We start from the raw sequence: 12,500 nt of genomic DNA, 5'->3' as shown, positions 1-12,500 counted from the left end.
TTCGTTTTCTTCTTATTTTCCTTTCACTTCCACGTTCTCATTTTTCTTCTTTTTCTTTTCCTGTCATTACTCTCTCTCTCTCTCTCTCTCTCTCTCTCTCTCTCTCTCTCTCTCTCTCTCTCTCTCTCTCTCATTGGGTGACACTTTTCTTAATGCTTCCTGACTCGACAACTCAATAATTCATTCCATCAGTTCTTTTTCTTCTTTCTCTTTTCTTTACTCTTTTTTATTCTTTTTCTATTTTTGTTACCGATTTTCTAAGCCAGGTGTGTTTTTTTGGGGGTCAGATTTGCTTTCTTTTCTTTTTCTGAGTTTGTATTAATTATTTTTTTGTTATTCATAAATTCTGGGTTTTTTTCTTTTTTCTTTTTTTATGTGGTGAAGGAAAATATACTGGTCACATAACAGCTCTCTCTTTCTCTCTCTCTCTCTCTCTCTCTCTCTCTCTCTCTCTCTCTCTCTCTCTCTCTCTCTCTCTCTCTCTCTCTTCGTTGTCGTAAAATACTTAAACTTTATATAATTTTTTTTCATCGTAATCTTTTATCTTTTTTGTTATTGGAAACTTTATCTATCGTCTCGCATTAGGGAAGTTTTCGTGATTGGTTGTGTGTGTGTGTGTGTGTGTATGTGTGTGTGTGTGTGTGTGTGTGTGTGTGTGTGTGTGTGTGTGTGTGTGTGTGTGTGTGTGTGTCTCTGTCTCCACCCCCTATTCCTTCCACTAATCCCTTTCCTTTCACATCCCTACCATCCTTTTCTCCTCTCTCTCTCTCTCTCTCTCTCTCTCTCTCTCTCTCTCTCTCTCTCTCTCTCTCTCTCTCTCTCTCTCTCTCTCTCTCTCTCTCTCTCTCTCTCTCTCTCACAGGCACCGTCACTCGCTTGCCAACCTAATATTTCTCGTAACAAATATAAGCCTCTCTCTCTCTCTCTCTCTCTCTCTCTCTCTCTCTCTCTCTCTCTCTCTCTCTCTCTCTCTCTCTCTCTCTCTCTCTGATCCAGCAGAAACTCGTCTAGATTTTACATAAGACAGAAGAGAGAGAGAGAAGAAAGAAACTCTGTGTGCCAATTAGAGGCAGGTGAAGGTGTTCTTGTGGTGTTGAATAATGTGGTGGTGGTGGTGGTGGTGGTGGTGGTGGTAAAGTGAGGTGCAGTCTCTCTCTCTCTCTCTCTCTCTCTCTCTCTCTCTCTCTCTCTCTCTCTCTCTCTCTCTCTCTCTCTCTCTCTCTCTCTCTCTCTCTTTCTCTCTCTCTCTCTCAAGTAATTTCCAGTGGTATTTCTATTTTTACTTTTTCTTTCCTTTATTTATCATTTTTCTTTTCATTTATTGTTTATTGTCTCTTTGATTCCACAGACGCGTTATTAGAGCTCTCTTTACCACACACGCGTAGAGTTAGCTTTAATTATCTCACATTACGTTGTTTATGGCGAGAGGAGAGAGCCAGTCTGTTCGTTTGATGAGAAAAAAAAATGAGAGAGAACAAACTATAAACGTCTAAACACACACACACACACACACACACACACACACACACACACACACACACACACACACACACACACACACAGTTCACCACCACCACCATCACCACCACCAACTCTCTTTCTATCTTTTATCGCTATTTTCATGCTAACTGCTCTTTTGATCTCGCTAACAGCATACCTCCCCTCCTCCTGCGGCCTCGATGTACAAGACTTTCTTCTTCCTCTCATCCCTGTTCTGTCCAACTCTCTAATGCAAGAGTTAACCAGTACTCTCAAATATTCATACCTTTCCCTGGTAAACTCTGGGACTCCCTGCCCTTGTCTGTATTTCTAACTTCCTGTGACTTGATTTCATTCACGAGGGAAGTTACAAGACATTTATCCCTCGCCTTTGGCTAATTCTATCGCCTCTGTAAGGGGACTGGCAACTGAGTGGGCTTTTTCTTTATATATTATTTTGTCCTTGGCCAGTCTTCGTTTACATAAAAAAAAAAACAATTAATTCGGTAATTTAAGTTAGGTTAGGTTAGGTTATAGTTAGTATCACCACTACCACCACCACCACCATCACTACACCCGCGTTTATCTCGGAGGGGCGTCGCTTCAGTGGCCGCGTGTGAGTCCCCAGGGGCGGCACCTTACCTGGCCGTGTCCCCAGCAGGTAGTCTGGTCCACACGGCCACCTGCTTGCATTATTGGCGCGGCAGCGGTCGAGTGCAGCAAGGCAGATCGGACTGTGCATCCTTGTTCAGCCTTTCTCTTTCTTTCCGGCTCTCTGGCTTACTGTTCCTGTCTGTACCTGTGTGTGTGTGTGTGTGTGTGTGTGTGTGTGTGTGTGTGTGTGTGTGTGTGTGTGTGTGTGTGTGTGTGTGTGTAATTATTTCCCTTCTGTTTGTGTTTTCTTCTTGGTTTGTCTATATCTCTTTCTCTTTTTTCTTTCTTTCTCACTATCTCTCTCTCTCTCTCTCTCTCTCTCTCTCTCTCTCTCTCTCTCTCTCTCTCTCTCTCTCTCTCTCTCTCTCTCTCCTCCCAACTCACTTAAAAAAACACTTTCACCTAATCAGCGGATAGATAAATACTCATCTGAGAGAGAGAGAGAGAGAAGAGAAAGAAGAAGAAGAGAAACCACAGTCATCGGCAGGCGGCGGGGTTCATTTGGCAGCAGCGGCAGGAAGGGTCGTGTGGGAAACAAATACATTCCTTTCAGTGGTTTTATTTTTTCCCTCAGCATCGCGCGGGGAAAAAACTGAGAAAATCCATCCAGTTTTGTTGTTCAGCGAGCATCAAACATGAAGACTGCGCCACCTACACTCTCTCTCTCTCTCTCTCTCTCTCTCTCTCTCTCTCTCTCTCTCTCTCTCTCTCTCTTGTTTTTTTTTTCTTGTTTTTTTTCCTTTTTTTTGGTTTGTTTTCCTCTTTTTCTTTTTCTTATTCGTGTTTATTTGACTTTGTTCTTCTTTTCCTTCTTCTTTTTACTTCTATTTATTCCATCTTTTATCTTTTTATTCCTAGCAATTGTCCTCTCTCTCTCTCTCTCTCTCTCTCTCTCTCTCTCTCTCTCTCTCTCTCTCTCTCTCTCTCTGATGGTCGAATAAGGAAAATTGTTTGACGTTTTCTTTTTTTCTTTTCTTTTTCTTCATTTCTTTTTGTTCCTTTTGCCTGATTTTTCATGATTTATTGCCATTTCATTCCGTCCTCAACATTTTTTTTCCCAAAGTATTTTCTTCTTTTTCTTGTTCTTGTTCTTGTTCTTCCTCTTCTTCTTCTTATTCTTATTCTTATTTTCTTCTTTTTCTTTTTCTTGTTTTTCTTGTTCTTCTTCATCTTCTACTTTTCTTCTTTTCTTTTCTTCTTTTTTCTTTTCTTCTTTTTCTTCTTATCTTTTTTTATTTATATTTCTTCTTTTCTTCTTCTTCTTCTTCTTCTTCTTCTTCTTCTTCTTCTTCTTCTTCTTCTTCTTCTTCTTCTTCTTCTTCTTCTTCTTCTTCTTCTTCTTCTTCTTCTTCTTCTTCTTCTTCTTCTTCTTCTTCTTCTTCTTCTTCTTCTTCTTTTCTTTTCTTCCTTTTCTTCTTCTTTTTCTTCTTCTTCTTCTTTGTCAGTTTTGCCTTGTCTGTTTTTCATCTCCCAGTCTAATCGTTATTTTTTTTACTTTTTTGTTCCTTTCACTGCTTTTAATGATTTATCTCCATCTCATTCACTCCAGTCAAATCTTTCTTTCTTCTTTTCCTTTTATTTATTTATTTATTTTTTTTTCTGATGGAGTCTCTCTTTCTCTCTCTCTCTCTCTCTCTCTCTCTGTAGGGAGCTTAAATCTTTTGGGACATTTTGAGTAAGATTCAGACCAGAACAATAAGATTTCCCAAAATGCCTCACACACACAACAAAAATCACTGAAAGGGTTCGAAAAAAAGGTTTGGAATTTCACACACACAAAAAAAATTTAGTCTAGAAGAGAAATACAGCGTGGCATTTGCATCATCCTATATTATATTTTCTTCCTCAGTTCTATTTATATAACTCTAGAAATCAATCTATACTAATCTAACTTCATATAAAATTCATTCTTTCTCTTTTTCTCTAATCTTCTATCTTCGTGTTATCTCTTTCCTCATCCTGCAGTCTTTCCTGTAGCCTCTATTAATTCAGCCTTCCCTCAGTACACTAGGAAGCCACCAGAACTATTTATAATTCAGGTGTGTGTGTGTGTGTGTGTGTGTGTGTGTGTGTGTGTGTGTGTGTGTGTGTGTGTGTGTGTGTGTGTGTGTGTGTGTGTGTGTGTGTGTGTGTGTGTGTGTGTGTGTGTGTGTGTGTGTGTGTGTGTGTAACTTTTCTTGTCTATTTTTCGTATCATCGCTTTCTCACATCCTTCACTCTTTCTTTCTTGTATTTTCAATTAATTTTCTTCAGCAAATTAAATCAAACAAGGAAGCACCAAGACTATTTACAACGCAGTTTTTTTTTTGTGTGCGTGTGTAACTTTTTTCTCTTATTATCTATCTTCGTATCATCCTTCTCCCACTTCTTCCTGGTATTCTCTATTAATTCAACCTTCCCTCAGTAAACTCAATGAAAGTAAAAATACATCGACAATTTTCAATGGATTTTTTCCTTTTTCATGTGCGTAACTTTCCCTCACTGAAATAAACGTGGCTGAGTAAGAGAGGGATTTCAAGGCACTTCTCTATGTAATTTTGGACTTTCTTCAGGGCCTTCCTCTTTAGGGAGTGGCGCCTTCAGTGGGCCTCTTTCCCCTCACTTTTGCTCCCCTTGGCCAGACCTCTCGCGCATAAAAGAAGAAAAAATTGAGTTGTCCTATGTGTGTTTCACCTCTCATGTGTTGAACTTATGACTCATCACTAATCTTGCACAGAGCAGAACATAACTCCCTTAGTCGTATCTAACACACACACACACACACACACACACACACACACACACACACACACACACACACACACACACACCTGTTAGGCCACGAAGCTTAATTAACACTGATTACGTGCAGCGGTCAGGTGAGGTGAGGCCCCGTACCTGTCTCATTTATTCACCTGTGTACACCTCAAGCCTATAGTCAAGTAACAAACCACGCTCCTTTCCTCCTTCCTGTGTGTTCAGCGTGCTTCCTAAATTCCCACACATTCTCTTTCATTTGTCAAAGGTTTCTTAGTCTCCAAACAATGCTGAGTGTTTTCTTGCTTGTTTCCTTAATTTCCACGCTTTCTCCTTCATTTGTCAAAGTTTTCTACTCTCCAAACAATGTTGGGAGTGTTTTCTAACTTTCTTTGATTTCCACACATTCTCTTTCATTTGTGGAAGTTTTCTAGTCGCCAAACAATACTAAGACTGTTTTCTAGTTTATTTTCCTTATTTCTTAAACATTTTCTTTCATTTCATAGTTTTTTTAACCTTCAAAAAATACTAGGAGTGTTTTCTAGCGAGTTTCCTTAAATTTCGTACTTTCCCTTTCATTTCACACTTTTTCTTAGTCTTTATTTGTTAAAGATCAACGGAGAAATAAGATGTCACACGCAGCTAACCCCTGCCCTCAACCACACACACACCCATCACAGCACAAGTCACACATCCACCCATGCCCTACGTCCGCCTCTCCGCGACCCTCCACACACACACACACACACACACACACACACACACACACACACACACACACACACACACACACACACACACACACACACACACACCTGAGCACTATTCTCATCACTTCACTACTTTCAAAATGTTTAAGATGAAGGGACGTGAATCTTTAAAGGTGTTTATGGTTCTAGTGACAGGTTAACAAAATTTCTACATTATTAACTGGGGAAACGTATTCGAGGACCTGGTTAATCATTTGTGGCCTTTGAAAATAGTCTTAATGGTTGTGGTCTTCTTCTTATTATTATTATTACTATTATCATTATTATTATTATTATTATTATTATTTTCTTCTTCTTCTTCTTTCTTCTTTTCTTCTCCTTTCTTTTTTCTTTTCTTCTTCTTCTTCTTCTTTTTCCTTCTCTTTTTCGTTTTCTCCTTCCTTTCCTTTTTTTTAATGTGTGTGTGTGTGTGCGTGTGTGTGTGTGTGTTTCACTGTTTGATCTGCTGCAGTCTCTGACAGACAGCCAGACGTTAACTGGAACGAGCTCAGAGCTCATTATTTCCGATCTTCGGATAGGCCTGAGACCAGGCACACACCACACACCGGGACAACAAGGTCACAACTCCTCGATTTACATCCCTTCTTCTTCTTCTTCTTCTTCTTCTTCTTCTTCTTCTTCTTCTTCTTCTTCTTCTTCTTCTTCTTCTTCTCCTCTCTTTCCAGCTTGTGTGTGTGTGTGTGTGTGTGTGTGTGTGTGTGTGTGTGTGTGTGTGTGTGTGTGTGTGTGTGTGTGTGTGTGTTCTCTTATGAGTTAGTGGCAATGGCAGCAGTTTGTGATTGCTGATAACAAATATTGAGAGTGTTTGATAATGGTCTTCCCCCCCACTCTCTCTCTCTCTCTCTCTCTCTCTCTCTCTCTCTCTCTCTCTCTCTCTCTCTCTCTCTCTCTCTCTCTCTCTCTCTCTCTCTCTCTCTCCTAATCACCAATCTGAGAGATCTTTACTCCTCCACCCACATCTAACCTTTGAACTGGGAACAAATTGCAGATAGAATGTGATTTTTTTCTTTGTGTATGTATATAAAGACTTGAGGCACAGACTGCATCGCTTCTTGTGGTGGCAGTGTTTGGTGCCGCTGTGAAAGGGTTAACATCATTCAGGACAAGTATTTGTATGGGTAGATGAGTATCACAGCCACTATATGGAACACAGATTGAGAGAGATGGAGAGGAGTGGAGAGTAATGACACTTGAGAGTTGAAACACGTGTTGTTGTTTTGGTGTTTTGAGCGGTGGAAAGTGAGCAATGGGAACAGTCATTGCTTGGCGTGTGTGTGTGTGTGTGTGTGTGTGTGTGTGTGTGTGTGTGTGTGTGTGTGTGTGTGTGTGTGTGTGTGTGTGTTCGTTGAGCCGTGACTTGTACTGAAGCTGTCCCAATAAGAGGCGTCGCAGGGGTACATTTAGCGCGGAGGAAAGTTGTTCATCTTTTGGACTTGATAGAGCAGAACTGAAGCTAATAGTTACAGTGTAGGGATGTGTACTGCAGGACACCAGCCTTCATTGGACCTGCTCCCTCAAACGTGCTTTGCCCTGTAACACACTCACATTAAAATTAACAAGTGCATGAAGATCAGAAAAATGTGAATTGGATAGCAGCGCTGTGCACGCTGTGTGCCGCTCTTGCAGCGGCCACAGGCACAGCCCCAGGACACCGGCACACTGTACAGTGTGCCGGTGATTGTCAGGAGGCGCTGGCTCTGTCCAGCAGCCTCCTGGAGGACAGGCGGGTCCTCGAGCACGAGGTCGCCCGCCTGACGGAAGCACTGGAGGACGCCCAGCAGGGCAACCTCAGGCTGAGTGCCAAACACTCAGACGTCCTGGGGGAGCACCTGCAGGTCCTGGGCGACCTCCAGATGCTGCGCGAGGAGCGCCGCTCTCCAGCAGGAGCGCGCGCTCCTGCGCCAGGAGCAGTTGACTCTGCACCACCAGCACGAGGACCTGCGACAAGAGCACGCGGCCCTGCTTGACAAGCATGCGGCCCTGCTCGAGGAGCATGAGTCCCTGCAGGGGGTGCATGAGACCCTGCGAACCGTCCATGCTGGTCTTGTAAAGGACCAGCGTGACCTTGAGGCCGCCCAAGGCGGCCTCAAGAAGAGCTACCGGAGCGTGCGGCGCGAGCTGCACAGTCTCCGGCAGCAACACGACAGCCTGAGGCAGGACCACCTCCGGCTGCAGGCTATCAAGGAAAGCCTGCTAGATGACGTGGACGAGATGGCCGGCCTGAACCACCAGATGGTCGAGGCCGTCTCCGTCATCAGAGACGATTGGAAGAAAACAGAAGAGGCCAGAAAACACCTTATGGAGTCTCTTCTGTTGAAGACTGCTATGGATAAAAGAAGGGCCCTGACAGAGGCCGAAGAGAAGTATGGAAGGCTGATGGAAGAAAAGAATGCACTGGAAGAAGAACTGATTCAGGCTAAGAAGAATTACAGACAGGCAGTGCAAGACGACGAGACTCACGAAGAGACAGAGAAGCGTCCCCAGGACCAAGAAGGCGGCTTCCATCAGCCGCAAAACATGGTCCCTGGAGACGCAGCCATGGAGTCTCAGGAAAGTAGCCAGCAAGCTGTTGAACACGCAGAAAGGCTTGCTAATGCTGTGAATGAGCAGTTGCTGGAACGTGCACGGCTATTGCTAGAAGTGGAGGAAAATAACACCAAGGCACAGGGACCTGAGAGAAACATCGTAGCATTGAAGCCTCGGGAAAGTAGCCAGCAAGCCTCTGAACACGCAGGAAGGCTTGCTAATGCCGTGAATGAACAGTTGCTGGAACGTGCACGGTTATCGCTGGAATTGGAGGAGAACAACACCAAGGCACGTAAAAGGAAACGTAAGAGAAACATCGTAGCATTGAAGCCTCGGGAAAGTAGCCAGCAAGCCTCTGAACACGCAGAAAGGCTTGCTAATGCCGTGAATGAACAGTTGATGGAACGTGCACGGTTATTGCTGGAATTGGATGAGAACAACACCAGAGAAGGACAGGAAACACAGAAAAGAAACACAAAAGAAAGATCAGGGAAAGGAATGAGTTATAAATCGCCTGAGAGGCAAAAAAAATACCTTTGTTTTGTTTGTTAGGACATGGAGGTCAAGATTTATTTGTAAGGACATGGAGATCAAGATTTATTTGTAAGGACATGGAGGTCGATGTTTTGTTTGTATAGACATGGAGGTCGCTGTTTTATTTGTAAGGACATGGAGGTCGCTGTTTTATTTGTATGAACTTGGAGGTCGCTGTTTTATTTGTATGAACTTGGAGGTCGCTGTTTTATTTGTAAGGACATGGAGGTCGCTGTTTTATTTGTATGAACTTGGAGGTCGCTGTTTTGTTTGTATGAACTTGGAGGTCGCTGTTTTATTTGTAAGGACTTGGAGGTCACGTTTTGTTTTCGTTTTCTCTTATTAACACTGTGTACAACCAATGTTTATATCCGCACACACTTCAGGAGCGAAGGTTTGCTTTCCTTCAGCGTGTCTCAGGCGTCCCACGAACACGTTGTGACCTTGATCCGTAAGTCTGGCGACCTGGTGCAGATGGTGATGGTGACTCCAAGCCCCATGATCTCCTGCACGGCCCTCAAGCCTCCCACTGGCAACACTGGCACAATATGACGTGGGTGCCAGACACTACACTTGTTTCCTAGTGTGTTTACTTAATATTCACACATTTTCCTTCCTTTGTCATAGTTTCCTTAGTCTCCAAACTATACTAAGACGGTGTCCTAACTTGTTTCTTTGATTTTCACTCTTTTTATTTCACACTTTTCTTAATATTCAATCAAGACTGGGAGTGTTTTAGTGTGTTTCCTCTGTTTTCACTCCTTTTCATTTCACACCACCACCACCACCACCACCACACAGCCTCGTCACTTACCCACACCACCACACCACCACCATCACTATCACACTAATTTGGACCACCATCACGCATCACCACAAACACTACTATTACTACCACCACCACCACCACCACAACTACCATCATCACCACCATCACCATCATTATCCGCAGCTTCTCTAAATAAAATTCACCAAAATACCCTCCTCCTCCTCCTCCTCCTCCTCCTCCTCCTCCTCCTCCTCCTCCTCCTCCTCCCTGAACACGAACAGTTTAGATTACTTAAGGAAACTTTTCACAGTTCTTTTTTTTTCTTTTCTCACGCCTACACCGCCAACTTCCTGCATTATTAATCGACCCGAGTTAATTACGCGGTTAAAACACTGGTGGTGGTGGTGGTGGTGGTGGTGGTGGTGGTAGTAGTAGTAGTAGTAGTAGTAGTAGTAGTAGTAGTAGTAGTAGTAGTAGTAGTAGTAGTAGTAGTAGTAGTAGTAATGGTGGTGGTGGTGGAGGTGATAGTGGTGATGGTGTGTGTGTGTGTGTGTGTGTGTGTGTGTGTGTGTGTGTGTGTGTGTGTGTGTGTGTGTGTGTGTGTATGTTTGTGTGTGTGTTTCTTTGTTGTTTCTTCCCTGTCGTTCTGTATAGTTAAATATTTGTCTGTCTGTCTGTATGCATGTCTCTCTGTCTATCTGGCTAGTTCGTTCCTATGTATGTATGTATGTATGTATTATATATAGTTATTTGGTTAGGTGGCTGTTTATCTCTCTCTCTCTTTCTCTCTCTCTCTCTCTCTCTCTCTCTCTCTCTCTCTCTCTCTCTCTCTCTCTCTCTCTCTCTCTCTCTCTCTCTCTCTCTCTCTCTCTTTACGTATATTTTGTAATGGAGAAATTCCCCAAAAAATATCAACTTTTAAAAACCCGCCAATATTTTTCTTCCTGCCAAATTTTTTTCTCATTATTGAATGGACAGACTGACTCGATTTTTTCCCTCCCGTCCCGCCATTAACAATAAAAAAGAAAGATAATTAAAGCTAACTCTACGCGCTCCTGGTAAAGAGAGTTCTAATAACGTGTCTGTGGAATTAGAAAGAAACCAATATAAAAAGAAAATGAAAGGAAAAATAAAGAGAGAGAGAGAGAGAGAGAGAGAGAGAGAGAATACACTGTTTTTTTGTGTCTGTCTGTCTGGTTATTTGTATGTACGTATGTATGTATGTATGTCAGTCTCTCTCTCTCTCTCTCTCTCTCTCTCTCTCTCTCTCTCTCTCTCTCTCTCTCTCTCTCTCTCTCTCTCTCTCTCTCTCTCTCTCTCTCTCTCTCTCTCTCTCTCTCTCTCTCTCTCTCTCTCTCTCTCTCTCTCTCTCTCTCTCTCTCTCTCTCTCTCTCTCTCTCTCTCTCTCTCACACACACACACACACACACACACACACACACACACACACACACACTCATACAGACAAACCATTTTTCCCCTAATACACACACACACACACACACACACACACACACACACGGTAGCTCAGTGGTTAGAGCGCTGGCTTCACAAGCCAGAGGACCGGGGTTGGATTCCCCGGCCGGGTAGAGATATTTGGGTGTGTCTCCTTTCACGTGTAGCCCCTGTTCACCTAGCAGTGAGTAGGTACGGGATGTAAATCGAGGAGTTGTGACCTTGTTGTCCCGGTGTGTGGTGTGTGCCTGGTCTCAGGCCTATCCGAAGATCGGAAATAATGAGCTCTGAGCTCGTTCCGTAGGGTAACGTCTGGCTGTCTCGTCAGAGACTGCAGCAGATCAAACAGTGAACACACACACACACACACACACACACACACACACATATATTCTCAGAAAGACACTATTAAAACTAACTTCCTTACACACACACACACACACACACACACACACACACACACACACACACACACGTAGCCATTCCTTCCCCCCCACACAGTTACGTAAGAAGAGAGAGAGAGAGAGAGAGAGAGAGAGAGAGAGAGAGAGAGAGAGAACGGAGAGAACACAGAGAACAGAGAACAGAATTTCATGAGGTGCGGGGAACATGGTCGGGAGAACTTGGCAGAACGGAAAGGAAAAACTCTAGTGAAGGAAAAGAGGAAAATAAAGGAAGAAAAAGTCCACACATGTCAAGAGAGAGAGAGAGAGAGAGAGAGAGAGAGAGTAGGAAACACTAAAGAGGAGATAAAGAGGAAGAGAGAAGGGAGGGATGATGATGATGATGAGGAGAAGGAGGAGGAGGAGGAGGAGGAGGAGGAGGAGGAGGAGGAGGAGGAAAAACAAGGAGAGAAAAAATACGAGGCATGCTAGAAGTGAAATGAAGAAGGAAGAAAGAAGAAAAGGAAGAATGAGAGAAAAGAGAGGAAAGAGGATTAAAGAAAAACAAAAAGAATAGAATCATAAGAAAGACAAATAAAAAGGAACAGAGAAAATAGAAAAAAAAAGGAAAAGATAGGAGAGCAAAACAGAAAACGGGAAGAAGAAACGAAAGAGGAATGATTGAAAGGAGAAAACAAATAAAAAGAAATAAAAGGGAGAAGCAAAAATGGAAGAGAGCAAAGAGAAAGAAGAGAATAAAATACAGACCAGGAAATTGAATTAGAGAAATGAATATTAGATGAAGAGAGAGAGAGAGAGAGAGAGAGAGAGAGAGAGAGACGCAAAAATGAAGGAAAGACGAAGATGGAAAGAAGGAATGAAGAAGAACACAACCACACCAAACCAACAACAATTTCCTCTGGTTTTCACACAGTTACACCCCGACCCCCCCCCCACACACCTCCCAGAGCACCCCCTACCCCAAGATATCCCACAGTGACACCCTCCAACTACACTACAAGCCCCCCAATATCAGACCCCACCCCGTAAATCACCTCCCACAGTGTCTCTCTATACCCCTCCTTCCTCCCAGTGCTGCCCCCACCCCTCCCATAAGCCTCCCAGTGTATCCCTCCTTCCTACACGTCTCCCACAGTGTTCCTCCTCTCCCACCATCACCTCAGTGCAGCCCGA

General features: G+C 43.3%; 1 protein-coding gene and 1 pseudogene across 1 annotated transcript in view; one reads left to right on the top strand and one right to left on the bottom strand.

The window, feature by feature from the left end:
- The window catches only part of LOC123507723 (myosin-11-like), a 16,402-nt gene extending 7,151 nt beyond the window's left edge, over window positions 1–9,251 (top strand). Inside the window, exons 2-4 of the mRNA XM_045260881.1 lie at window positions 7,214–7,474; window positions 7,521–8,686; window positions 9,086–9,251. Coding sequence (XP_045116816.1) covers window positions 7,214–7,474; window positions 7,521–8,686; window positions 9,086–9,251 — 1,593 coding nt within the window. The remainder of the gene's footprint in view (window positions 1–7,213; window positions 7,475–7,520; window positions 8,687–9,085) is intronic.
- LOC123507822 overlaps window positions 1–12,500 on the bottom strand; it is a 388,467-nt pseudogene that overhangs the window by 312,321 nt on the left and 63,646 nt on the right.

The sequence above is a fragment of the Portunus trituberculatus genome, chromosome 23 (genome assembly GCF_017591435.1).
Source record: "Portunus trituberculatus isolate SZX2019 chromosome 23, ASM1759143v1, whole genome shotgun sequence".
In the NCBI taxonomy this organism is placed as follows: Eukaryota; Metazoa; Arthropoda; class Malacostraca; order Decapoda; family Portunidae; genus Portunus; species Portunus trituberculatus.
This window is presented reverse-complemented; position numbering and strand designations above follow the sequence as displayed.